We start from the raw sequence: 26,578 nt of genomic DNA, 5'->3' as shown, positions 1-26,578 counted from the left end.
CCAGTGCATTCATAAAGAGTTACAGAATATAAATACTTGTAACTGTCGGTCCCACTGCAAGATTGAGCAGTAACACTGAGAAAGCTGGTTGACCACCACAGACACAGAGCTGTGTACAAGGTGTAATACAAGAGGTGTAAGAAATACAAGGTGTATGTCAGTCCTTTTCTCCAACCATTGAGTGGGCCACTTCTAGAAGCATTAATGTTGCCATGCCATGACCAAAGATGTTAATGTAGTTACGGCTGTAATACTGGCTAAGGGTTATTTTGTATCCACAATGCCAAAAATCTAAACATAACAATGGTAGAGATTTTAAATACATTAATACATTAATTAATAAAGCATAAAAAACAACATAAAAGAGAATTAAACTTTAGCATGTCTTTTGCTAATTCATTCATATATCATTTGACAAAATAATTGATGTTTATCAAGTGATGGTTAAGCATTTGAAATTAAATGTCTTTTTGACAAGTGATATGGCACATGTCATATTATATGTAACAATTTACTAATCATGTACGTCTGAAAGCATAGAAGACAGAACTGCACCAGAAGAGACGGTCACTTCACTATTTTACGTACTACTGATGTCCGTACAATGTGATAATGTGCTGTACTTAGAATCCACTACAGGACGGTGGTGACAGTTTTTTTTATATTTACATTAGGTTGAATATGTCCTCAAGGAATGACACAGTATTTAGTTAATATTTCGTAGTATTCTTCCTATACGACAATCAGAATTCACTCCCACAATGTCTGGATTTTCCAACGTTGCATTTTGTTACGGTAGAAACAAATCCAAAGGTCATTTCAATACAAATGACTATATAAGATAGGGAAATTATGTCTTTACCTAACTACAGAACAATTTACATAATATGAGGGAATTAAACATTTTCATAATTAATTACTAATTCATATTCATCAATAAATTACTCAACGAGTGTCACTGCAGATCCCACCATACCATTTGTACAAAGAGAGTGAAAAGTCGAAGTTGGGGGGGGGGGTGAATCCTTTCTGAACTATCCCTTAGAAGCTCTCCTGACCTGCCTCACTGCGTAGACAGGACGGATCAACTACAACCACTACCTGATGAGCTCCCTGATGAGCTGGTACTCAGGGTCCTCCTCACTCTTCTGATTGGACCCCTCACTTCTTGTTCTTCAGCTGATTGGCCAACCAGTCCAGTCCCTCATAGAGACCGTCCCCGCTGGTGGCGCATGTGGCCTGGATGTACCAGTTACGGTGGCGCAGGGAGTGCAGGCCCAGCTTGTCTGTGATCTCTGCAGCATTCATGGCATTGGGCAGATCCTACACAAATGAGACACACATCAATGAAGTGGATGCAAAGGTGAGTAAAGTATTGAGGTGACAAAAAGCACCCAAATGAGGCTCCAGTGAGCTTTGTAACAATAAAATCACTTAAATCCATTGTAGGCTATGGACGTAGAGATTATTTTAATGCTGCTCAGTTAGTAGGAAACTCACCCGAGGTTGGGAAAAATATGAAGAGAGGCAAAGAGAAAGACACATACTTGTTTGTTAGCGAAAATGAGAAGCACAGCATCTCGCAACTCGTCCTCCGCCAGCATCCTCATGAGCTCCTCCCGAGCCTCGTTCACCCGCTCACGGTCATTACTGTCCACCACAAAGATCAGACCTGAAACCAGGAGCCAATTTTCAACAAACTCAACACGCAACCTCTCTCAGAATAACATGATCTGCTGTTTAAACCAACATGAGTATATCCTAATAAAACACTATAGGCTAATACTAATATCTAAATCTAGAGTGTGAGTCATCAGCCTCATGCCCTTAGGTGTCAAGGGTGACATGGTTGTGTCACAGGCCTGGAGTGGTTGTCTTAACCCAAGCATGGTCAGTTAGGAGCTCTCTCTCTCACACACACCCACACACACACCCACACCCACCCACCCACCCACCCACCCACCCACCCACCCACCCACACACACACACACACACACACACACACACACACACACACACACACACACACACACACACACACACACACACACACACACACACATCTCACCTTGAGTGTTCTGGAAGTAGTGTCGCCACAGAGGACGGATCTTGTCCTGGCCTCCCACATCCCATACTGTGAAGCTGATGTTTTTATACTCCACTGTCTCCACGTTGAACCCTGAGCATGGGGCAGTTGTGTGTTATAGATGACTTAGGAATGGTTTATAAACAGCCATGTGTCAATAAAAAAACTGTTAGCTATTGTCATGAAACTCTGACTACTAACGTACCGATGGTGGGGATTGTGGTGACTATCTCCCCCAGCTTGAGTTTGTACAGGATGGTGGTTTTCCCTGCAGCGTCTAGGCCCACCATCAGGATACGCATCTCCTTCTTCCCTATCAGACTCTTCAGCAGGTTGCTAAAGATGTTCCCCATGGTGATAGTTGATGACTGGTCTGACCACACTGTAACAGGGCTTATGATGAAGTGAAGAGAGCAGGAAGGAAAATTCTGCCAAAAATAGGAACCTGGCAGCAAAAACAAACAGTGCGCCACATTGTACATTTGTACCACATTGTACCACAAAACCAAAGAAACAGAAACATGCATCAGGAGTAGCCCTTCAACCGCAACTCAGACCATTATCACCTCCTTACAGCCTCCAACCACCTCATTGGAAAACCAATAAAGCCTACTTCACACCTCTGCAGGCAGCTGACCTGACTGCACTTTAATGAAATGAAGGTCTCTGCAAATAATATGTTCTGCGTGAACGTGTTATCTAGCTTTACTGGCAGGTAAATGAGAAAGGCTGCTTAAGGAGCTTGGTGGGTTGGTGGAGGTATGAACCGGCCAACTTGCATCTTCATATACACACGTCTCAGTAACGTGTCTTGCAATTCACGTAGCTCTCACACAACGTATCTTTAGTTTTTGTATCTTACAGCACCACAGGTGGTCAAACACTGATAGCCGATAGCCAGATAATACGTGCACACAGAGCGTATTCTTTGGCCTGCAGAAATGATCCCCAGAACGGATTTTCTGTTGGAGACATGTTGCGGACCACACTGATCTGTTGATCTGCTTGTTTTATTGCCTTCAGTAACAAGCACTGATAATATCTTTAATGATATCACTGTAGTCTAAGAGCATGTTCGTGCATTAAAAAGTCAGAATGTGCAGAGGTCTCTTTCCTGCAGATATCAGGTGGTGAGATTTGAATGGCAGTTATCTCTAGGCCACTTCTTTTTTTTTACCCTGTCAACAGAAAACCAGGAGAATGTGACATCTGACAGACAGGAATTCATCATGGCCATGATTTGGTTACCACATTACATTTTTGAGCCAGTGATAGCATTAGTCTATGGACTGTATCTGGAATCACATGTAACACTTACTTCTATTACAATTGAAAATTATATCTGGTTTATATTGAGCTGAATGAAAGTGCCAGGTGTCAGCTGGAATAAAATGTAACACCTGTCTTCTCACGATGAAAATATCTGAGTGTATGAAAATGCCAATGGGCTATGTAAGCTATATAGATGTTTCCATCAATTTGCAACTGCACCATAATGGCCACATGAAACATCTGTCGCAAAAGGACTCTGATGTCAAGCAATCTTGTGTTTGCTGTATATTCGAGAAATAAAACGGAGACGTCGGTTTGACTACATAGAAACGAAGCAGTCTAAGCATCAGCAGTAGGCATGGCAACTCTGATGTCCACCATCCTCACCTTGCAGTCACGACCATGCAGTATCAGGTGGCCTGAATGTCGTAATTCCTCAGCAACCCCCTACACCAAATTGTTCATTTGTAACGTCATGCATGACACGATGCCGCATTCATTTTTGTACCTTTATACAAACATGTTCTATTTCCCCATTCCATTCCCACTTACCTCTCGGTACAGTCTGGATTCGGGCAAACGCGTTAGGATGTATACTCACGCGAGAAACTAAACCGAGAATGCCTCAGTGATTCTAAAATCACGCGATAATAATCCCGTCAAGAATACAGCTCTCTTTTTCTGCGTGGGTCACCAACACCCCCTCTCTCTCCCACTCCCTCTCTCTCTTACTTGACTCATACATGGCCAGAAACAGGTTTCAACTCCATTTTAATTTGAAAAATCAATGAAAGGTTATTCATTATTTTTAATTATCCAGATAATGATTTCAATGCTATTCATTGAATTTCAAGCTATTGACTTGAAAACGACATGAAGTACTAATTGGCTAGGTGCACGATCTCACTACTTCCTGAAAGGCAACTGGTATGAACATATCCTGTCTCACTCTATTGGTTTAATTGATTAATCAGCTGTGCACTGTGTGTTCCAACGGTTTACCGCACAGCTGATTAATAAATTAAACCAATAGAGTGAGACAGGATATGTTCATACCAGTTGCCTTTCAGGAAGTAGTGAGATCGTGCACCTAGCCTAATCTAACACTCCTCTGACACTATTCAAGAGGGACATCTGTGTTGCATTGAAACCAGAGGAGGCTGGTGGAGGTAGAAATCAGAGGACAGGCTCATTGTAATGCATGGAATGGAATGAGGAATGGTATTACATGGTGGTTACATTATGGTATGCATTAATTATTCAGGCATGAAACGCCTTAATGAATTAGTAAATGAAAAAATTATGCCAAGAGATACTTCCAGGCAGACTTCAGTGTGTCAGAGATGATCTGACAAGAGATAGCGTTTAAGGGCAACACAACTGAACTCCAATTCCTGCAGACATTTTTTTAAATTGTGTTGAGTCATTTGCCAATAGGTGGGAAATAAGAATAGACACAAAATATGAACAATTCCATTGCTAGGCCTGCTTGAGTCTGAGTCTGAAGCTGAAGACCTGCTTTTGCTAAACACCTTTGGTTTGATCACTCCATTTGAATAATACAGGGTCAAAGACCCTGAGTTCACCTCATCATATTTTCTTCCGTCACTGGTTTGATTTGTTGTCAGTGAAAACACACACAAAGCAGAGTAGTGCGGGTCCTCTAACTATAGGCAACGTGTTGATGTATGAAAAGTGTGACTCTTCCACATGTCTGTCAGAGACTCTGTGATAGATGTGTTTATCAATTCAGCGGTTGAGGCAAAGAAAAAAAGCGCCCGAGCAGATGTTTGCAGCTGCACACCAGATTACAGGGTGGAGTGGATGGTGGGGGAGCGTGCTGTGTTTGTGTGTGTTGGGAGTTTGAGGGGGTTACAGGGGGGTTACAGTGGGTAGGGGTTGGTGGTAGGAGAACTAGGGTGGGGGGTGGGAGTTATGATTTAAAGGAGCCTTTCCTCTGAAGTGTCTGCCAGCATGCACCCCAGCAAACACAATCACAAGTCTGCTTGGTTCTGCTCGTTGAACTAATGAGGGCTTGCACATTGAGGGCAGGGCTTTGATGTTCTGGGTAGCTGGCTCCTTGTGTTTTCTCTGCCTTTCTCCTTCTCCTCCTGTACCACATCAAAAATTAAAGGGGAGTCAAGAAGCAGATGTTTTGAGCTATGTATTTATCCAGAATATACTCGACTAGTCTCTTCCCTCTCTTTCGGTTAGTCTTTACTATGTACTGTATATATACTGTACATGTGTACGCTATGTATCAATCTATCTTTCTATCTCGCTAAACAAAATTGTGAATCATCTTCTGTTAAACATATAATCATCCTGTCAATCAACATGGATAACTTTTATCTTTCCTAACTTCCCCCCTCTCTCTTTAATTTCACAGAGTCTGGTTGTCATTACTCTGGGGGCAGTCAATGTGTTGCTATGCATGTGTCAGTGTCTGCAGCGATGGAGGGAGAGAGCGGGAAGGAGAGAGAGAGGGGTGGGGGGAGTGATCCAGGGCTGTCCAACCACTCTGTCTCACACATGGGAGAAACAGTGACAGGAAATTCCCTTTCGCAGCAGCTCCAGGGTGAAAAGATAAAGGAATGAAGAAATGCAAACCAGAGATCGAGTCCCTTATCATTCCACGCCAGTCTCTCTCCCCCTCTATTTTATTCTCTCACCAAAGACTAGAGTGAGCATGCTTGATCCAGGAATGGGGATGCTCACTCTTTCACAGTGTGGAGTGTTTCATGGAGTGTCTGAATCAGTGCATGTTGATACTAAAATGTCATTTTACAGGTCTATAATGAAGGTCTATAAGATCTATAGCCCCAAATGACTATGTGAATTGATGTGACCTGGATCCTCTCAAATGTGTGTGGCCTCCATGTGTGTATCTTGGAATGCTCTAATTGTGAACCCAGTCAGGTGTTCACTTGGACATTGCGCTGAAGCTGCTGGACACTATGTGGAATGAGTGTGTGTAAATCTTCAAGTAGCCCTGTCTCTATGTCTGTCTGTCTGCCTGCTTGTGTTTCTGTCTGCTTGTCGGCGTGTCCGTCTGCCTGTCTATGTGTGTGTCTACCTGTGTCTGTGTGTGTGTCTGTCTGTCTGTCTGTCTGTCTCTGAGGCAGCTGCACAGACAGGAACACACCGTTCTCAGCAGCACATGGTGCAGTCTACCTTGGCTGTGAACTCTGGACAGATGATCCCTCTAAGGCTCACACAAAAAAGACTGGTATAATCGCCCCTCTCCTGATTTCTCTCTCCAGTAATAAAAGTCATGCTTTCAGGAAACAATATCCTGCTGCCATAAAATGCCATTCTCTCTGCATGGAGCAGCCATAAAAAGACTCCCACCTCTCTCCTATGTTGAGTATATACCTCCCAACCCTACCACTCCTCAGCTCAACATCAGACCCCTCACCAGAGCCATGTGAATAGAGCATGTCTATGTCTAGGTATGACATACTCTGTGTTAGTATACACATGTGGACTCTTTTCAAGTGCACGAAAATAAAATAAATGTGTGTGCTTACATGATATCGAATCTATACTATCCTCATAAAATGAGACAACTCTCTCAGCAAAAAAAGGTACACGCATATGTTTTGACATAATTATATTGATTCACTAAAATAAATCACAAAACAATAGTAATAACATTGATACAGTATGTGTTATCATTTCCTGATTATGATTGTTACAATTCTAGGTATTACCTAAATTACCTGCTGTTCAGTATGGAGAGGAGGGATTGACATTTTCCTTGAAAGCAAGGTTATATTAGTTCACCCAAGAGCCAAATATGTTTTTTCTTTCTGCCCATGGAACCAAGTACATCCATGGGCAGAACAAACTGTCCCCAATGATTGGCTTTAGAGTGACTCTAAATGAATGGAACCCACTAGTCTTGCTGTCAGTTGAGGCACAGGTGCAAAATATCCAATGAGTATACATAATTGTCCTTGAATTCGTTAGTCCAAAAAGCCCATATCAAAACTCATGGCATGGCATGACATGCCTGTTTTCCACTGCCTCACTGTTGTGTTCGAGCTTTGTTGACTCATGGCATCGGTTCACCATCCCGAGCAAAACTTGGGTCTCACTTGTTCCTCTCATAAACTTGTCCCCCAATGGCAGAATGATGCCATAGCAAAAATAAGATTACAAAAATATACATTTTTCAATACACAAGAGCTGTACACTGCAATAGTAGGTGTGACTTTAAATAATAAAAATGTGTTCTTGCTGTTGTGCATTGTATTGCGGGGGAGAGCAGATGGGGTCCAGGGCATTTTCATGGCTGAGGAGGCAGCGTCCAAACAGACCAAGGAAAGACATGACATGAGTCACCTCCTCCTCAATCTCTTGACTTGGCATTTTGAGAATAACAACAGCAACAAAGGGAAAATAGATCCCAGATGAAAGAAAAAAAGAAAAGGAGAGAAGGAGGTAAACAGATTCTGTGGGAGACTTCCACAAGGAGAAAAAACAAACACCGCACAAAGGGTGGGTGTGTGGGGAGGAGCCATGGGAGTTGGTTTGCTGTCCTGTATGTGCGTCCTGGATGGTCCTGGGCAGGAGGCTGAGTGTGACGGTCTGTTCGGGCTATTGGCTGTGGGTGTGTTTCTTTCTGCAGGAGAATCAGACCTATGCACCTGGCTGGCTGGTTAATGGCTCAGCAGTCAGCCTCATCAGCAGAATTGCCTTCACCTGGTGGTTGGGCTATAAGACCAGGCGCTTCCCATTCCAGTCCAGTGGCGGTTCGCTTACTTGCACACGTTGACCCACTCGGTGACACGGCACTCCTCACACAGCACGTAGCAGCACCAGTGGAAGCGACAGTGGCAGCGTTCGCTGCGCGTCTGCTTCAGGATGTTGTGTCCACGGCCGCAGCACAGCGAGCCGCAGCTGTCCATGCTGTGGCTGGTCTTGTTGCAGATACGCCCCTGTGTCCCCAGAGAGTCCAGGGATGGCTCACGCTCGCAAAAGTCTGGGGACTTCTCAAAGTAGACCAGCTCCCGTGATACACTCCTCCGACGGGCCCCGTTCAACCCCCCTGCACTGCCACCGCTGTTCCCGTTCCCCGCTCGGGGGTTGAACACGCCGTTGTTCTTGTTCTGAGAGTTGATGAAGATGGCCGACAGGAACTTGTCCCTTAGCAGTGTGCCCATCAGCCGGAACTCTGGGGACACGTACCAGCAGGTCTTAAACTGGCAGCTGCCTGATGTGCCATGGCACTTGCACTTCCTCTTCATGTTGTCAGTCACTAACTGTGCAAGGGAAGACAAGGATGTAAACAAATTGGAGATTGAAACTTATCTGCGAATCTTATCCTCATAAAGAAGATTTCACAAGATGATATAGTGTATGTCAGTCTACCCACTCACCTGTCGGCCCACCCGGTTGTTGTGTATCCTCATACGGGCGTGAATGTCCCGCGGGGACCCTCGGGAGTCTAACCAATCCCTGGAAAACCTTTCCCCGAAGCGGGCATCATGACTACAGCCCCCCCACTCCCAGGTCTCCTGCAGGGAGGTGACGTCGTCTGGCAGGGGCTTGAGTAGGGTAGAGGGGTGGGCGGAGCGCAGGCTGGCTGGCAGCTCTGTGTGGCGAGAAGGATGTGCCACTCCCATGCCTGCCCCGCCCCTCTGGAGGGTCTGCAGCTGCAGCTGGGTGAGTTTGAGGCGGATCTTGTCATCGTCCAGGCGACGCTTGGCCTCACAGCCACAGCCCCGGAGCTTTCCCAGGCTGCATGCAGATGCCACAGAGTGGGCCACGCCAGCGGCCAGCAGGGACAAGGAGAAGGCACTCTCCCTAAAACCTGGAGCGGAGACAGATGGATACAATAATATTCAGTTTGATTTCAGTTGATCATACTGTCTGTGCTCTAGATATCCTGGGAAGATGTCATGCCCTCTCACAATTCGTATTCCTTCCCTATACTCCATCTGAGCAATATAAAAAAAAATCCCAGAAAAGATAGACAGTTAACACATTTTGTACCATACGCCTCAGTCATCAGTGCAATGGAATATTTTCTTGTATCATGTTAAAATCGTCAGTTCTGAACCACATAGTGAACTGCACCAACTCAGCCACCGTGGACAAACGTGTCCGGGTCTACCCCAACACGAAGCCATGGATGACTGGGAAGGTCCAAAAACTGCTCAAGGAGAGGGACAACGCCTTCTCAGCGAAGGACACACTGCTGTACAGCACCACCAGGGCTAACCTAAAGCGTGGCATCCGGGAGGCCAAGGCAGACCACAGAGAGAAGATTGAGGAATGCTTCCTGAGCAACGACTCTAGGCGGGTGTGGCAGGGGGTTCAGCACATGACAAACTTCAGAGCCAACAGGCTCACAGCCGCGGAGGACGACCCCCTGCTGGCGGAAAAGCTGAACTCCTTCTACGCCCGGTTCGACGAGGGGCGAACGGAGGTAACCACAACACAAACACCCCTCTCTCCAGCTCTCAGCAGCCTCACCCTCACAGAGCATGAAGTGAGACGCGTGCTGAAGGCGGTGGACCCCAGAAAAGCCTCAGGGTGGATGGCGTCCTGGGACGGGTGCTGAGGGACTGCGCCGACCAGCTGGCCGGGGTTTTCACCAACATCTTCAACCAGTCCCTGTCCCAGGCCACCATCCCACCCTGCCTGAAAACCTCAACTATCATCCCAGTCCCGAAGAAAAGCACGGTGAGCTGCCTAAACGACTACCGCCCGGTGGCACTCACACCAATCATCATGAAGTGCTTCGAGAAACTAGTCCGGGCCCACATAGTCACACGCCTCCCGCCCAACCTGGATCCATACCAGTTCGCCTACAGAGCCCACAGGTCCACAGAGGACGCCATCGCGACGACTCTCCACTCCACTCTATCCCACCTGGAGAGGGGGAACAGCTACGCGAGACTGCTCTTTGTGGACTTCAGCTCTGCCTTCAACACCATCCTTCCAGACAGGCTAGTGACCAAACTACTAGACCTGGGACTATCACACTCTATCTGTGCATGGATCAAGGACTTCCTGTCTGACCGCCCCCAGAGGGTGCGGGTGGGCTCCCACACCTCCACAGCCCTCAGACTCAGCACTGGGTCCCCCCAGGGCTGCGTGCTAAGCCCCATCCTACAACCTCTAGTCTACACCTACGACTTCACCCCCGTCCACCCCAGCAACTCCATCGTAAAGTTTGCAGACGACACCACCGTGGTGGGCTGCATCTCGGGGGGGGACGAGGCGGCGTACAGGGATGAGGTGGAGCAGATGGGCAAGCTGTGCAAGGTTAACAACCTGCTGCTGAACCAGTCAAAGACCCAGGAAATCATCGTGGACTTCAGGAGGAAAAAATCTGAGGTCCAGCCCCTGCTCGTCGATGGAGGGAGCGTGGAGAGAGTCTCAACCCTCCGATTCCTGGGGATGCACATACAGGATGACCTGTCCTGGAAGACCAACACAGCAGCCATCATCAAGAAGGCACAACAGCGGCTCTACTTCCTGAGAGTCCTCAGGAAAAACCACATCAGACAGGAGCTACTTGTGACCTTCTACCGCTGCACAATGGAGAGCATCCTCACCTACTGCATCTGCGTGTGGTTCTCCAGCTGCACAGCCGCAGAGAGAAATGCGCTACAGAGAGTCGTGAGATCGGCCCAGAAGATCACCGGCGCCCCCCTCCCCTCTCTGGAAGAGCTGTACAACACACGCTGCCTCAGGAAGGCCTCCAAGATCTCCAGAGACCCATCCCACCCTGGGAACGAACACTTTGTTCGGATGCCCTCGGACAGGCGGTTCAGGACCATGTTCGCAAGGACAAATAGACTGAAGCTCAGCTTCTACCCCAGGGCCATTCAGGCCCTGAACACAGCAAAGACCTAGGTTCTAGGCCCTGGACAATCTAGACAATTTGATGGCAGCTACTAGATTGTAATCAAGTGCAATACTGAAACACAACTGTGAATATTTCAAACCTGCAAACTGCGACACTTTAAATGAATGTGCAATAACACTATGTGCAATATGACAACCCTCGGGTACATAAGGTTCAGAGATAGGAAATGTTAGAATAGGTATAGCATAGCATAGAGTACAGCACAGTGTTTTATTTGTATAGTATAGTATAGTGGATAGTGTACATAGCCTTTATTTATGTAAACCAGCTCTTTTCCCTTCTTGTTTTTAGTTTTTTTTCCTAGCACCAGGGGAGCCCCCCCTCCCAAATTTCGTTGTTTGGTACCTGTACTATATCAATGACAATAAAGACCATTCATTCATTCATTCAAAATCTTTGTAAGCCACAGCACTCACATATCATAATTGCGTCTCTCAATTCCTTGAACTATAGTAAATGTAAACATCCTGTCCAAGTACAAGTCCTACCTTTATATCCATTTATATCTATTATTCCGACCCCACCTCCTGAGTCCCTGAGTCTCTCACCCCTGTTGAGAATAGCGCTGTGATGGGGCAGCTTGCCGTGGCTCTCCAGTGAAGAGCAGTTCCAGCGCTGGTCTCTGAGCTGGTGTTGGCACTCATGGATGGCCACCTGGATGCCCTGCAGGGCAGAGGCCGTCACATCAGGACTGCGCACACATAGACGCATCTGACGCTTGCTCAGGCCTGCCAGGCGCAGGCACACTGAGTTAGGGGTCAGCACAGGATCTCCTGCCACCTTCAGGGCAAGGATGTCATTGCACAGCACTCTAAAGAGGGAGGAATTCATAACTCTGAATGGAACTTAATGACATGAAGATTGAAAAGTGATAATCTTTCCTATAGATGAAATCCTGCTTATTTTTCAGGATGTAACCATCATTTCTATTTACCATTAAAACAAATAACTAAAACAATAGCAAAACATTGGAGCAGTGATTAGAGCATACTCAACCATGTTCATGTCAGTTGTCACTAGAGTAAAATAAGGTATTGACAAGCACAGTAATGATAGACTTACGTGATGTATTCATACCTGCATACATAATCTAGGTTTGTATTAATGTGGTGATTAAATGTTTATTATGTGATTATTACACTACGTTATGCTAAAATATTCCAAGATATTTTAAGAATATGGCCTAGTTTTGGTTCTAGTTTTGCAAAAACAATACTCAAGCAAAACAATGAAGAAAGGATGTGGTTGAGAATGTGGATGCCATTGTTATTGTTATCGGTATTACAGACAGAGATTTACATGTTCTTAATCATGCAGTCTCCCAACTGTTGGTTATAAGTAGCTTTGTGTGTGTGTGTGTGTGTGTGTGTGTGTGTGTGTGTGTGTGTGTGTGTGTGTGTGTGTATGTATGTGTGTGTGTGTGTGTGTGTGTGTGTGTGTGTGTGTGTGTGTGTGTGTGTGCAGTGTGTGCAGTGTGTGTGTGTGTGTGTGCGTGTGTGTACAGTGTGTGTGTGTGTGTGTGTGTGTGTGTGTGTGTGTGTGTGTGAGTGTGTGTGTGTGTGTGTGTGTGTGTGTGTGTGTGTGTGTGTGTGTGTGTGTGATGTGTATCAAAGAAAACAGTAGAAGCAAGAGAAACGTCTAAATCAAGGCAGAGGTGGTAGGAACAGGGGGAAAGTTGTAAAGGTATTGTAGTTCTGTATCTATAAATACCTGCGATACCTCACAATACAGTCTCGGATATAATATAATGTTCAGAGTAACATTAATCTAAATACCAATATTAGCCTATCCTATCATTGGCCTGCTGTCACTTTTCACTTTTCATTTAATTCATTTTAGATGATTCTTTGTCTCTCTATGTTTTTCTCGGAATGTACATCCAACATCTCAACTTTCACCACTCTCTCGCACTACTTACGTTAATGCAGGTGACATAAGTGCCGCGGTCAAAATCAGGACTTGGTCCCAACGGAGTTTGAGTGATATCTCCATTTTGATAAGCGTCTTTCCCGACGTGACATTAAAACACTGGTGTGCTAATCGTTATAACAAAGAATTGAAGAACAGTTGAGTATTATCGATGTGCCTCCCAAAGCTAGAGGAGTGAAGAAAGAGAACTGAATCGTTTGGGGGCGAATGTGAAGGGGGGGGGGGGGGGGGGGGGAGAATGAGGGAGGGGAGATGCCTCTACAGGCGGTTTCCAAAGTATTGACCTCATGAAAAAGTATAATGTAACATGTAATTGTTATATAGTGTATAGTCTAACTAAATATGACTGTTAACCCAACCTATAGTTCAGTGTTCGAATGTTTACGCGTGGGGACCACTTTCATCTCCATCCCTCGCCATCGAGCTAGTCAAAGGAACACTGGACGAATCTGAATGAGAATAAAGCGATCTGTTGAGCAGATGAAAAAAAAAATATATATATATATATACTACTACTACATATATATATATACAATATGTATGTATATATATACAATTTCAAGACAACGAAAATGTAATAGCATGGTGTTATAAAAGTGAAGAATCAAGATAGATTTACAAAATGAATGTATCTTGGGGGAGACGGGACGGGACGGGACGGGGGGTGGTGGTCCCACTGTACGACAGGGAGGCAGCAGCAGGCAAGCGTCTCTGCTCGCAGCCCTCCAACAATACTGCAGGGGTACATAGTCATCTGGTCCCCCTTTCCTCCCACCTCAATCAGCACGTCTGTTCTTTATTATTGCGTTAGAAACAACTTTACTCCATACCCAGTCTGAATCTTTTCATTTCAGAGTAGGAAATAAAACGTTCTGTACAGGACGGAATATTATTCCATTTGCAAAACAAGTAACCAAAATAGCCTAAGTCTTTTTCTTGTGATTAAACATGTTTTTTCCCTAAACTGTAGCCTAAAACTCGAATGTTTGCAGAAAATAGTTTTAGCCATATGGTTCTTTGAGAAACTATGCCTACTTCTTCATCCAACTTTTCTTATTTTCTTTATTGTCACACCTCACACCACAAGTTTGCTCATAGTATGTGATACAAAATCGGAATTATTTTCATCCCGTTTTCTTTCTTCTCTTTTTTTTTGTTTGGCATGGTGCCTTCAACATGTGACGTGCCAAAACAGGACCCCATCTTCTCTTGGTTAACAAAGACTTTGCTGGGCCCATTGGAGACACTGCATTCTGGTGCTCAGAAATGACAAATGCACCAGATGATGCCTTGATATAGTTCTCAACCAGCATGTTGAGGTGGGTTGATATGACAAGACCATGCTGGGCTATTCCTCAGGTTGAAAGTGCATGGGAGCCTATGTTAGTTAATGGGTTATTCAACATGTATTTTATATAACATGTGTATTTAATCAACAGGTCCATTGTATTCATATAGGCCTATTATACATTCAAGTTTCATCCTTGTGGGCCCTTTCAAAGTAAGCGACGTTTTGGAACATAAAACGTGATCTAGATTCATACAATTAAGTTAAAACCCCCCTTAAACACTGCTCACATAGTGACACCAATTCTCCATTTAATCTCCTTCTATTCCTTAAGCTCCAGCAATGAAAAGTGCATTAGCATTCTGCTTTGGCGTGTATATCTAAGTGGCTTAAAAAGTGATTTGAAGTTGATTTGTATATAAAAGGCGTCCCCTTATCCGGATTGCGACTCTAATCTGCTCCGTGTCGCATGACTGCTTCAGGAAACCCGTTTGAGAACCTTTTAAAGCCGAGAGTATAAATGTAGGATAGCACTCATTAAACCCCTTTACAAATGCGCACTTCCTTCTGCGATCATTTGCAGAGAGAGAGGGGGGAGGATATGTGTGTGTGCGTGTGTGTGTGTGTGTGTGTGTGTGTGTGTGTGTGTGTGTGTGTGTGTGTGTGTGTGTGTGTGTGTGTGCGTGTGTGTAGTTCCATCATGTAGGCCTATGGAATATAGCCTACTTTAACAAGAAACCTCTCTTCTCTCGGGATAGGATAGCCTACAAACTATTAATCACACTTGAAACAAATAAGGCACTAAGTACTATATTGATTGCAATAAACTGTCTATGGGGGATACTTACTCATACACAAAGAAGTCTGTGGAAAGATGAGTTGGAGATGCCGCACTGTGGCTCATGCTATGATCACATAGCCATGCGTCGAGGGAGGTCTGCAGTCCAGATGTTTGGAAGTTGCTCCATTTTCTTTATTGGTGTCATTTATCAAACTCCCTCAGTAAACATTATCCTTCTCAAACTTGAATATCGAATTTTAAGAATGATTCAGTAGTCTCTACCGGAATCATTGATTCAGCATTTTGGGAAATAATTATCAGGATGAGAAATAAGCATGAGTCGCTATTTAATTATCAAAATGAAGAAATAGTGTATAGGAGAATGGAAAGAAATGTTATAAGCCTCTGGAAACATCTTGAGAATGTATACGAGTGTGTTTGAGAAAGAAGGAGGAGACGCGGTTTAAAGGGAGTAATCCAACCACCGGGTAAAAAGGGCAGTTTAGATGGCTCATATTCCGCTGTAACTGTACTGTACCGTGACACAAGCTTCGCGCAGCATACGAGAGAACACCAAAACTGTGCGCACCCACAGCAAATCTCCATAGCCTACACACACATCAGTGTTTTGAGAGGGACTTAATTCAGGAAGACAGACTGGATGTGGAAGAGGATGGCCAGTGGGAAAATGCTATAGGCCTACACGCATTTATTGCATTTATTGACAAGGAATCGATGGATTATTTGATTAGTACCGTGAGATTCCGTTAGTAATATGTGCAATTTACATTGTGGATTGCCCTATTTTTTTTAATCTTTCTCTTTCTCCTCTTTCTGTCCGGTTTTGTTTTCTTTATTCATTGTGCACCCTGAAGAGAATTAACTACCCCTCCTTCCAATCCTATTGAAAAGGGGGCAGAAAAAAAACGGAGGGAGATGAGAGCAGCAAATCCCTTTTTTATTCCTCTCGTAGCGCTCAATAAGAGAAGAATGTGTCGCCTATCAGTCACCGAGGGGATCAAGTCTTCGGGACTGTCCCACGCGCTCAACGCGCTGTGCAGAGCATCACTGAGAGAGAGAGAGTGAAGGAGACTGCAGCAGCATCCCTGCATCCCTGCAGCCTGGACACTTCAGCACTAGACAAGGAGTCATTTAGCAACCTGTCTTCTCACCAGATTCATTCCAGTCAATTAGGCTACTCGCTGCTTTTTCACCTTCCAAATCCTTTCATTGGAATGTGGTGTGGTGAGTACACATTACGGATACCTGCTCTAATTATGACAACCTGCAGAAATGACAGGGTGTCAGATATAGGCTATTAATAAAACCCACTATACAGCCAATCGTTCTAATACAGAGATAGGGTCATTCGAGAGATGTTTATCATATCATAGGCCTAGTAAAAATAAACACTGGCCTATTATTTCCTAACCAATGACAGTTTTACTTAATTGTCATGACGGGGGGAGGAGGAGGAGACATTTCAGGAGATTTATTAAGTAGAAAATAGGCTACATCTTTGCCATAAATCAGTTTGATATCAGGAGTTTGTTTTTGAAATCTATTTTTATATCAGGAGTTTAAAATCAGTTCATATCACTATCAGTATTCAGAGTTTCTCAGAAAGTTTGACCTTTTCTTCTTCTTCAAATTTTTAATTGAAGACACAATGCGGATCCTTGCGTTGCTTCTCGGGGTGAAAGCCGCGTGCATCCTGCTGGTGTCCGCGCTCTCAGGCACGGGGGCCGTCAACAACAGCGGCCGGTGGTGGTGAGTTGAGTTACCGTAATGTGTCATGTATTCATTCGCCTCATATGCTCATTTCAACGGAGCCCGCTGCTAATGAGACATCGGGTTAGTGTTAAATTGACTGAAAGTTCCCAGTTCTCCCATATCAACTGTATATTAACACTTAGTCAGTGCTCGGAATAATGTGTTGTTGTTGGCAACACATTCACAATTTCTGTTCATTTCTCCTGGAAAACCCAAACAGCAACCACAAACCATTACGTTTTGAGGGTCTTTGGACAACACCTAGCAATTACCACGGGAGCGTAACTAACCTAATTTAGCCTGCATTCCCAATCGAAATGAATTGCCCTCTCCGTCAAATTATTGATATAAAGGGAAGTATTATTTTCAATGTGATAAAGTTCTCGTTTATTTTGGGAACGGTTGCAGACCATGTTTATTCAATTTTCATCTCTCTCTCTCTCTCTCTCTCTCTCTCTCTCTCTCTCTCTCTCTCTCTCTCTCTCTCTCTCTCTCTCTCTCTCTCTCTCTCTCTCTCTCTCCTCTCCCTGTCATTTTGACAGTGTGGCTTGAACACGAGACAACATTTTTCAGTCCAATGTGGGATAAATTAAATATGGATTTATTTCATGGCTGAAAGCAATTCCATTCCAGGTCGTATTCAGGGTCGTATTCTCGTAATATGCTGAACATTCCAGTGTACATAGGATACACTCTAAATATGCATTCAATTGCTAATGTCTGCATAACTTTTATGAACTATAAAACAAAAATGTGAACATTGTATAGCTATATTAATTATTTGCTTACTCTTATTCAAGTGGGCAATTAATTATGACATTTCAAGCAGGCCACGTTGATTACTTCTGCGTGCTGTCAAAGTAGTTAATTAATTACGATAAAATGTCGCAGAAATATTATTTCAGAGACTTTATTTCAGGGATACTTAAAGTTCGAATCAATATTAGACATTCTCACAATGTCACTGGAGTCAGTCTAACTTGTTGAAACAATCCCTATCTCTGCAATATGCCAAGGAAATAAATAAGAAAAATACACAGTGAGAGAGAAGAAAATTGGATTGCAATAAGTATCCGAAGATGGCATAATTATTAATGTTCCAGTGCCTCAACCACATAACTGTCTGGGTCATTCTTTTGAATAATTCTGTGCTGTTCTGAATTCTAACTGTTGGGAGGAGACAGAGAACAATTAGGCTGAATAAGTGAAACCATAAAATATATTTGACTATGAAATATGGCACCCATAATCACATCGCACAAAGTAGGCCCTTCGGCAAGGTCCTTCGGCAAGGCCCACTGGATGTCCAGTTACAGTATCTATCAACAGCATTGCAATATTGCAAGTTTTATTTTGTGCAAAGGGGAAAATTACCATAATTCCTCTTTGAATTCTTTAGGCCTAATCCCTTTATCCATCATCCTGCGATTTGCAGCACTTTTGAGGTCAAGGTTAACAAGCAGTTTCCATTATAACACTTTTCAATATAAATATATGAGAACTATACAAATATGTAAGTTTGAACATGTTTGAACACATCAGAACACTCTAACTCTTATTTCACCCTGTCCCCTATTGTGCCAGGGGGATTGTGAATGTGGCCTCTTCTGCCAACCTCCTCACCAACTCCAAGAACGTGCAGTTGGTCCTGGACCCCAGCCTGGCCCTGCTGAGCCGGAGGCAGCGCAGGCTGATTCGGCAGAACCCTGGGATCCTGCATGCCATTGCTGCTGGTCTGCACACTGCCATAAAGGAGTGCAAGTGGCAGTTCCGCAACCGCCGCTGGAACTGCCCGACCACCCACAGTCCGGCAATATTTGGCAAAATCGTCAACCGTGGTGAGTCTCTCTTGTCTGCTCACTAGGCAACGAATGGGCAATTTTGGGCAGAATGTCATGGAATCACTTATACTGTAGGCCTTTGGAAAAGCCTATCTTTACATATCTTGTGATGCTGAGATGCTGATCGTCCTGGTGGCATAGCCACATTAAAATAACTGCATGTAGCATTGAAGGGAATATCTGCTGTTGCTGTTTCAGGTTGCCGAGAGACAGCGTTTGTGTTTGCGATCACAAGTGCGGGGGTGACCCATGCTGTGGCCCGCTCCTGCTCAGAGGGAGCCATCGAGTCCTGCACCTGTGACTACCGGCGCCGGGGGCCTGGGGGGCCAGATTGGCACTGGGGAGGCTGCAGTGACAATGTGGACTTTGGCCGAATGTTCAGCCGAGAATTTGTGGACTCCAGCGAGAGGGGCAGAGATCTCCGCTACCTCACCAACCTACACAACAATGAGGCTGGAAGAATGGTGAGGGATGTGGTCAATTCATCAATAGCACTTCATTTGTCCTCTCTGACTCTGAAATGATAGTAGAGTATCAACCACTGTCTCAGGGTTAACCCATGATCTATTCACGTTCCCCTCTCAACTGTTCCTGGTCTTATGGCTAATGCTTTGTTTCTCCTCTCTCCAGACTGTGTCCTCAGAGATGCGTCAGGAGTGTAAGTGCCACGGCATGTCCGGCTCCTGCACTGTGCGCACCTGTTGGATGCGACTGCCCAGCTTCCGGGCAGTGGGGGACTTCCTGAAGGACCGTTTCGATGGTGCATCACGCGTGGTCTATGCCAACAAGGGCAGCAATCGGGCCTCTCACCGAGCTGATCCTCGCCACCTGGAACCCGAGAACCCCGCTCATAAGCCCCCCTCGGCCAGGGACTTGGTCTACTTCGAGAAGTCACCCAACTTCTGCTCCTACAACGGCAAAACAGGGACCCATGGCACCTCTGGGCGAACCTGCAACAGCTCCTCTCCTGCTCTGGATGGGTGTGAGCTGCTGTGCTGTGGGCGAGGATATAAGACCCGGACTGAGAGGGTCACTGAGAGGTGCCACTGCACATTCCATTGGTGCTGCCATGTCAGCTGCCTCAACTGCACCAGTACCCAGACATTACACCAATGTGTTTGATGGCAAAAAGACAGCTGTGACAAAAGGCTAGGTGGAATGGGAGTGGGGAGATGAGGTTCTTAGAGGAGGAGAGAGAGATAGATAGATAGATAGATAGAGGTAGGTGGTATTTGGGATGCTGTGGGTTAGGGGGATATAGGGAAGGATAAAGAGTGATTTGTGGAGTTAAGTGAATACAGGGAGATTAACAAATAGCACTACAGATTAATCAATGTTTTGGTGGAATTGAGCGAGAAAAGCACCATGATTAATACAAGGTGTAGAAGGAGTGTGTGTGTGTGTGTGTATGTGTTTACTGGTAATAAGAGGGTATTCAAATGCTGTATCCAGCCATGTAGCCATGTAGAATGGAACTGAAACCAATCGTCAATATGGCTTCCTAATATGAGGAAAGGAGACGGATTGGGTAAAGAAAGTAGTTCCCTAGGAAATAGAATTGCAGGGAGAGTTAAACAGCCAACATTGGCTTGAGAGAGACTTTGGGATTTGAGGCCCACCACCCTTTCCCATCTCTGACCTCTCAAGGTACAACTAGTTTCCCGTCTACAGTAGAGAATTGAGAGACGTGAGGGGAGAGGAGGAACTGGACACAATGTCTGACAGATGTCTCTGTGGCCAGAGAACCACAAGCATGTTCTCTCATAAACCGGTGAAGAACTCTAACAAGAGGGTGGTTATTTTAACATCAGTGTTTTGTTTTCTTTTGCTGCAGTTTGACTTTTCTCACATACAATTGTGTGAAGTATATCTCCTGGGGTTTGCTGTCCTCTCCCAATTGCTATGTACTTAGGTCCTGGACGCAGCCCAACCTCTTATGATTTCCTCTATAACTCACCACATATGCCCCTTTGTTTAGATTTAGGAATCTGCTCACCTCAACCATGATTTACCACTGCGTGATTTACCATCGTACTGACATGAAATGACTGGATTTAGCAGTCTCCAAAGATAACAAAATGTTAGATACCGTTTTATCAACCTAGAATTCACTAATGAAATCTTTGAAAATCAGAGTAGTCTGATTATAGTATCAATGCACTGAATATTGAGGAGTATCTAGATGTATGTGAGGGTGTGGGAGATCTGCAGGAAAATGTGTTTAGTTTCAGTAAACAGGGACTGTATTGCCAAAAATGGCCTGCAAGCCTGTCCCTGAAATTGCTAATTATTCTGTTACCCGAGGAGTAGAATGACAAAGAGAAAATACATTAAACCCTGTGGCAAAATGTGACAAGTGTAAAAGATAATCCCATATCTTCCCATGTTTACAGTGGACAGAGGGTTTTTCCATTCAAATGAAGTGCATGTAGCCGTACACTATACATTGATGGACCAGACCCTTAAATATACAGCCACTGTGAAGGGAAACTGTATATCAGCTAAGAAAACCAAAATGTTGTAAATAATATATATATATAAATATATATTTATGCTGAAGTTACTTGCAATTTGAGGGAATGATTTACACACCTGTTAGCTGTAGCCAATGGATGGGAGTGCATAGCTATCATTAGTCACAAGTCCGGTAATGTTTTTCTTATGTTCTTATTCAATTTTGTCTTGATGTAGTTTACACAGACCTATGAAAAGCAGGACCAACATTAGAAATCTGTCTGAACGTTCTTACTTCCCTGCTCAATTCTCTTACCACCTGTGTTTTGTCATGCACTGAATATTACTATTCTCGTTTATGTAAATATACAAAATATTTATTTCTGTGGATCTTTATACTGTTATAGAGAAAATTCTAAATTTAGATATTTGTCTTCAAAGATTTAGCTTGAAGTTGTTTTGTATTGTATAATAGAACAATAAAGTTTATATTTTCAAATAAGTTGCCATTTAAACAGAGTATATTTCTCTCATTTAATTGTGTCTATAAATGCCATTGTGTTGGACATAGTGTCTGTGCTTAGGATACTTTTGACAACCGTTAGCATAAAAACACGTCCCTGGGTGTTCCACTGCTAATCCTATTACTAGAAAAGTAGTCTTTCCCTAGCAGCAGCCCTCATCTCTGTTTCCCAACTCCACCACAGAGGAGTCCTGGATACCAGTGCACATAGCTTCTATTATACTGTATAGGCTCTTACAGCACCAAATGTTTTGCTTCATTTACTTAATGTCAAAAAAAGAAAGAAATAATAGAATAAATAATGAAAGCCTGCAGTCTGCCCTCTTACCCCCCACCCCCCACTCCCTGGCAGTTATTCCCAACCACAGGAGTTTGGAAGGCACCCTGCAGTTCTCCCCAGCCCACCGCAGCACAGCACAGGGGCACTGAGGGTCAGCTAGGCAGAGCGCCGCACGGCCACACTCAGCCCGCCAACACCCACCCACAGCCCTCAGGTCCTGCCATGAGAACACTGGGAGTGTCCCTGGGGGGACAGTCAGCAGGAAGAAGGAGAGCCCAGAATGGTAAAAGAAGTTGGACTCATGAGATTTAGACTGAGAGGAGTGCTGAGCTACAAGTGGCTACTGGAGCTGGAGGTCAATCATAGGAAGAATTGAGGGTTGACTGAAAAGACTGATATCAAGTCAGCAGAACCAGGATCTGGTGCTGGGTGGAATAGATATGGTAGGGCTGAGTGGACAGTGGACTGAGAGCTGATGAGGATGGGTTGAGAATATGAGCAGGTCAACAGGAGGCACAAAGAACAAGAAATAAGCAAAGAAAGTAGGATGACAATAAAGTACTGGTGGAAGAGAGACCAAAACAGAAAGATGAAGAACAAACTCTAATGATAGTGCTACATATCTACGTAATTTGTCAAAAGCACATTTTACAAAAGATAGACATGTTGTATATGAGTGAAAAGGTGAATAAATGTCATTGCAATCAAATAATGTTGAGAACATGAGAACCTGAGAGAGAAAAGTCAAATGGAGAGAGGGAGTGAGAGAGAAAGAGAGGGAGGGAGGAGAGAAAGAGGCAAGGCAGGGTTCAAATCCCAGGCGTGAGAGGGAGGTGGGAGGAGGGTGCGGGGGGGGGTCTGTCATTGTGGGAGTGCTGAGGAGTCAGTGATAATTAGCTCAATTAGTGACAAAGGCAGTGTAATAAATACCGACTTAGTGTCTGGGTCCCTGCTGGCCTCTCCCTGCGTGGCCTGCGATGCGGCTCTGGCCTGACGGACAATTCATTAAACCGACAAAATACCCCACCGTCCAGGCGTGACGCTGCGAGTTAGCCCCCTACAGGCATGGCCCATTGTTCTAATTGTCTGGGCTGGAGTCACTTTGTGGCTCCCTCCTCCTTACCCCCCTCCCTCACACTCTCCCTTCAGAAAACCCATGGAGTTAATGCCCCTAGCTAACTCTGTAAGTAGGTGATCGGCAGGTTGGAAAAAAATAGAAAGAGTTTCTTGGGGTGGGTTGGGTGGGGGATCGGTGGGATTAGGGAATGAAGGTTGCCTGGGAGTACTGGGAGCAGTCCCGATCGGAATGCAGGAGAGATGAGTCCAGGAGCTCGGATGCGGGACAAAGCGAGAGTTAATAAGGAAAGATTGAAGGGGTTGGCGACAATGGGCCGCCACCCGAGTCGAGATGAAATTGCTTCCGCGGATTATTGGGAGAGGGTGTGCAGGTTGTGGGGTGAGTTTGTGTTGTTTGAGAGTGTGTGAGTGTGTATGGGGGGGGGGGGGGGGGGGGGTTCAGAGAGTCTTGGATTGATGGCTGCCCCTCTGGTTGGGGAGCAGGGGACCGGGGGAGGCCGACCGGCTGTTCCCACAGTCTGTTCTCCTGCAGCCACCTTTGACACACGGGTCTGCCAGGCGGTGAGCAGGGAGCCATGGTGGGAAAGGCACAAACACTTTTAGGCACAAACAAAAACAACAGCTCAACAAAGTCTATTCACCATCTCTCTGAAGCTAAGGCAGGGGCTAGGCTGGAGGGAAGGATGTAGAAGGGAAAGAAAGGAAAGAGAAAGACAATTTGAGAGAGGGGTAGAGGAGTACCACAGCGAGATGGGGAGAAGATATCATTCTCAGTTCACATCCCAGTTGGTTCCCAATTAAAGATCAATACATGTTGAAGGGACATTGTTGCCAAAATACAATGGCTTTCACATGATCACATAACCTTTAGTTACTTTAGTTGCTAGAATGTCTAGGGAGCAACATTTAGCCATCATCCTTCCAATGGAGTAACTCCTTGCCTTTATTTTACTGTCACTTCAATTGGTACCCCAATACACAGCATTTACTAATTGCTTATAAGTTTCCTCACTGAATTAATCTATTTCCCATTTTTATCAATAAAAAGGACTTAATTCAAACAATATGCTTAAATGTCTTTATGGGATGCTTAACTTGGGAAACAACTTCACCAACAACACTGGGGCCAGGAGTCATATAAAGTTAATTGAATAATTGCACTAATTAAGTAACTTGACAATTGGCAGAAACAAAACCACACTGGCCTGCCATCGTCCAAGGGCTGACTGAGTGCCACTAGGGGAGTATTTTCCTACAGAGCACCTCCACTGCTGAAGCTTATGTGTGTACTGTAAATAAGGAAGCCTTTTTCACGTCCCCAGATTGTTTCCGCAGAGAACCGAAAAGTAAGCAGGTCAATTATATTTTAATTGTATTATACCAAATATATATTTTTATGGAGATGATATACTGTACCATATAAAATAGCTCAACAGTTAAGAACAGTTTCCTATTAAAATTCCAGTGAAATGGTGGATAATATGTTTCCTTTACTGAGGTCTTAGTGACTGTTCAGGAGTGGGTGGCTGGATAGGGGTACTGGGTGGGGTGTATGAAGAATGTGGATGTATAGTACTATGGTCACACATTAAATTATATGCTGTGCAGAATGGTTCAGGAGTGTATGGGGTTATTGGGCTTAGGAGGAAACTGTGCAAGGCAGAGGCCTAAGAGGGTAAAAAAAAAGAGAGATACACAGCAGGATCTGATATTAGTGTGTGTGCGAGTGAGTGTGAGTGTGAGTGTGTGTGTGTGCATGCGTGCATGCGTGGGTGTGTGTGTGGATGGGTGCTTGCATGAGGATGGCAGCTGGGAAGCAGACAGAGTCCAGAAGAATTGTACCCTAGCAACTGACCTTTCAAACAGATGGCAGCTCCAAAGTAACAGCCACCCAACATCACAATGGCTCCGGCCTCGTAACATCTCCATCACTCTATGATCAACACCCCTGTCATAGCCCTACAGAGGAGAGGGCATTACATTCATAACTAACAATACACACACAGTTAATTGCCTTTCAATAAGTGACGGAAACTTGCTACATAAATTTGAGGTTCTGATATGTTATATCATCCCAACATTTACAATACACACAACTTAATACACGCATGTCCAAATCCATTAGTTATCACGTGTCTACAGAGAATGAGATATTGAAGGCATAAAGGGAATGATAGGACAGATTCAGAAATGAGAGAGACATTCACTCCTGTCTAGAAAACTCCAGCTGCTCTAAAACCACTGTTTCCCGTTTTTGAGTTCGCTCTGCATAGTGAATCAGGGTGGGAATGTGGACTGACCACTGGACCACTGTGAGCAATCAGTATGATGTTTATGGTCAGGCTTGGTGCCCCTGTGGTGGGAGATGTGGACTGGGCAGTGCCGTTACTGTGGTAGGGTCAAACTCTGTGGAGTGTGTGTGTGTGTGTGTGTGATGTCACAATATGTGTGTGCATGTGTGCCGCCTGTATTAATTCACGCTGCATTATCGACTCCCCACACAGGACCCCTCGGTTATCTCTATTGGCTTGATGGGCTGTTCCCACTTGTCTCATTTTCATTCAGACCAAATCATCTTCTAAACCACATGACTGCAGAGTCTTCAATGACCATATAGCCATGCTGTCTGCTAAAACACAGCTAGTATAAGTGCTATCAAAGAGTGTACACACGTGTCTAGATGATGACCTGGACCCTCTACAACTGTCCTGGTAGTGGAAAACTGAGTCAGCCGGTGACAGTAAACCACTGTATAAACAAGATCCTCTGATAGGACACAATGTCAATCTTCCTATAAACAGAGCTATAATGACAGGGGATTTCTTTGAGTACAACCCATAGTAGTAGATGTTTACAGACATCTGACATTATATATGGTAAACCTCAGCAATGTTGCCAACTTCTTCATAAAATCTCGGCACAGAGTGGGTTGAAACCAATGAAGCAACAGATAAGATTTAGTTCTGTCAAAGTAAGCAGGTTTCAAGTGTGGCCTTAACTTTTCTTTTATCAGAACAAGCAGCGGAGAGATTACAGTATCATGATATGTTTAACATTTCACAAACAAAAACCAATGAGTTTGAATGTGGCTATTCTTTATTGCTATGTGTATGTATTTGACTACCGGTCTATCTTCTACCTTGTTGTCAATAGCTTTTACATATTCTGTAATACACTGTTGTTTGAGACAAAGGGGGAAAAGGCTGGGTTTTTTGGTTTTAATTACTGGCTGTCTTTTTACAGCGATAGTGGGCGAGGGCTCAACACTGACACACAAGCAGAGGAATGTTTATTTGCTGCAGTTTAGGAGCATAGTGGCTTGCAGGAACTCTGACACATTCCAGTGTCACTCTCTCCCACTCGCACACACACACACACACGTTCACGTT

At 44.6% G+C, this 26,578-nt stretch overlaps 3 protein-coding genes across 5 annotated transcripts; 1 reads left to right on the top strand and 2 right to left on the bottom strand.

Moving 5' to 3' along the window:
• Window positions 1-1,161: 1,161 nt before the first annotated feature.
• Window positions 1,162-2,439, bottom strand: arf3a (ADP-ribosylation factor 3a; the record flags this gene model as incomplete). 2 transcript variants are annotated; one of them, XM_080533823.1, is made up of 4 exons in its annotated part: window positions 1,162-1,323; window positions 1,548-1,672; window positions 2,069-2,179; window positions 2,292-2,439. In XM_080533823.1, the coding sequence occupies 4 exons, from the start codon at window positions 2,437-2,439 to the stop codon at window positions 1,162-1,164; spliced, it is 546 nt and encodes a 181-aa protein (XP_080389949.1). The 2 variants fall into 2 exon arrangements, with proteins under 2 accessions (XP_080389949.1, XP_080389950.1); XM_080533824.1 differs by lacking the exon at window positions 2,069-2,179.
• A 5,682-nt stretch (window positions 2,440-8,121) lies between these two features.
• wnt10b (wingless-type MMTV integration site family, member 10b) lies at window positions 8,122-25,118 on the bottom strand (the record flags this gene model as incomplete). Of its 2 annotated transcripts, none has more annotated exons than XM_080535378.1 (4): window positions 8,122-8,625; window positions 8,743-9,176; window positions 11,792-12,054; window positions 25,045-25,118. In XM_080535378.1, 4 exons carry the CDS (start codon window positions 25,116-25,118, stop codon window positions 8,122-8,124), a joined length of 1,275 nt encoding a protein of 424 aa, XP_080391504.1. The 2 variants fall into 2 exon arrangements, with proteins under 2 accessions (XP_080391504.1, XP_080391503.1); XM_080535377.1 differs by lacking the exon at window positions 25,045-25,118 and adding an exon at window positions 13,162-13,235.
• wnt1 (wingless-type MMTV integration site family, member 1) lies at window positions 16,911-19,977 on the top strand (the record flags this gene model as incomplete). The annotated part of the gene is made up of 4 exons (XM_080535379.1): window positions 16,911-17,011; window positions 18,599-18,852; window positions 19,054-19,319; window positions 19,486-19,977. The coding sequence occupies 4 exons, from the start codon at window positions 16,911-16,913 to the stop codon at window positions 19,975-19,977; spliced, it is 1,113 nt and encodes a 370-aa protein (XP_080391505.1).
• Window positions 25,119-26,578: the final 1,460 nt, after the last annotated feature.

Source organism: Nansenia antarctica, assembly GCF_963989245.1.
Source record: "Nansenia antarctica genome assembly, chromosome: 6".
Classification (NCBI taxonomy): domain Eukaryota; kingdom Metazoa; phylum Chordata; class Actinopteri; order Argentiniformes; family Microstomatidae; genus Nansenia; species Nansenia antarctica.
Note: the sequence above shows the minus strand (reverse complement) of the source record. Positions and strands in the feature narration are given on the sequence as shown.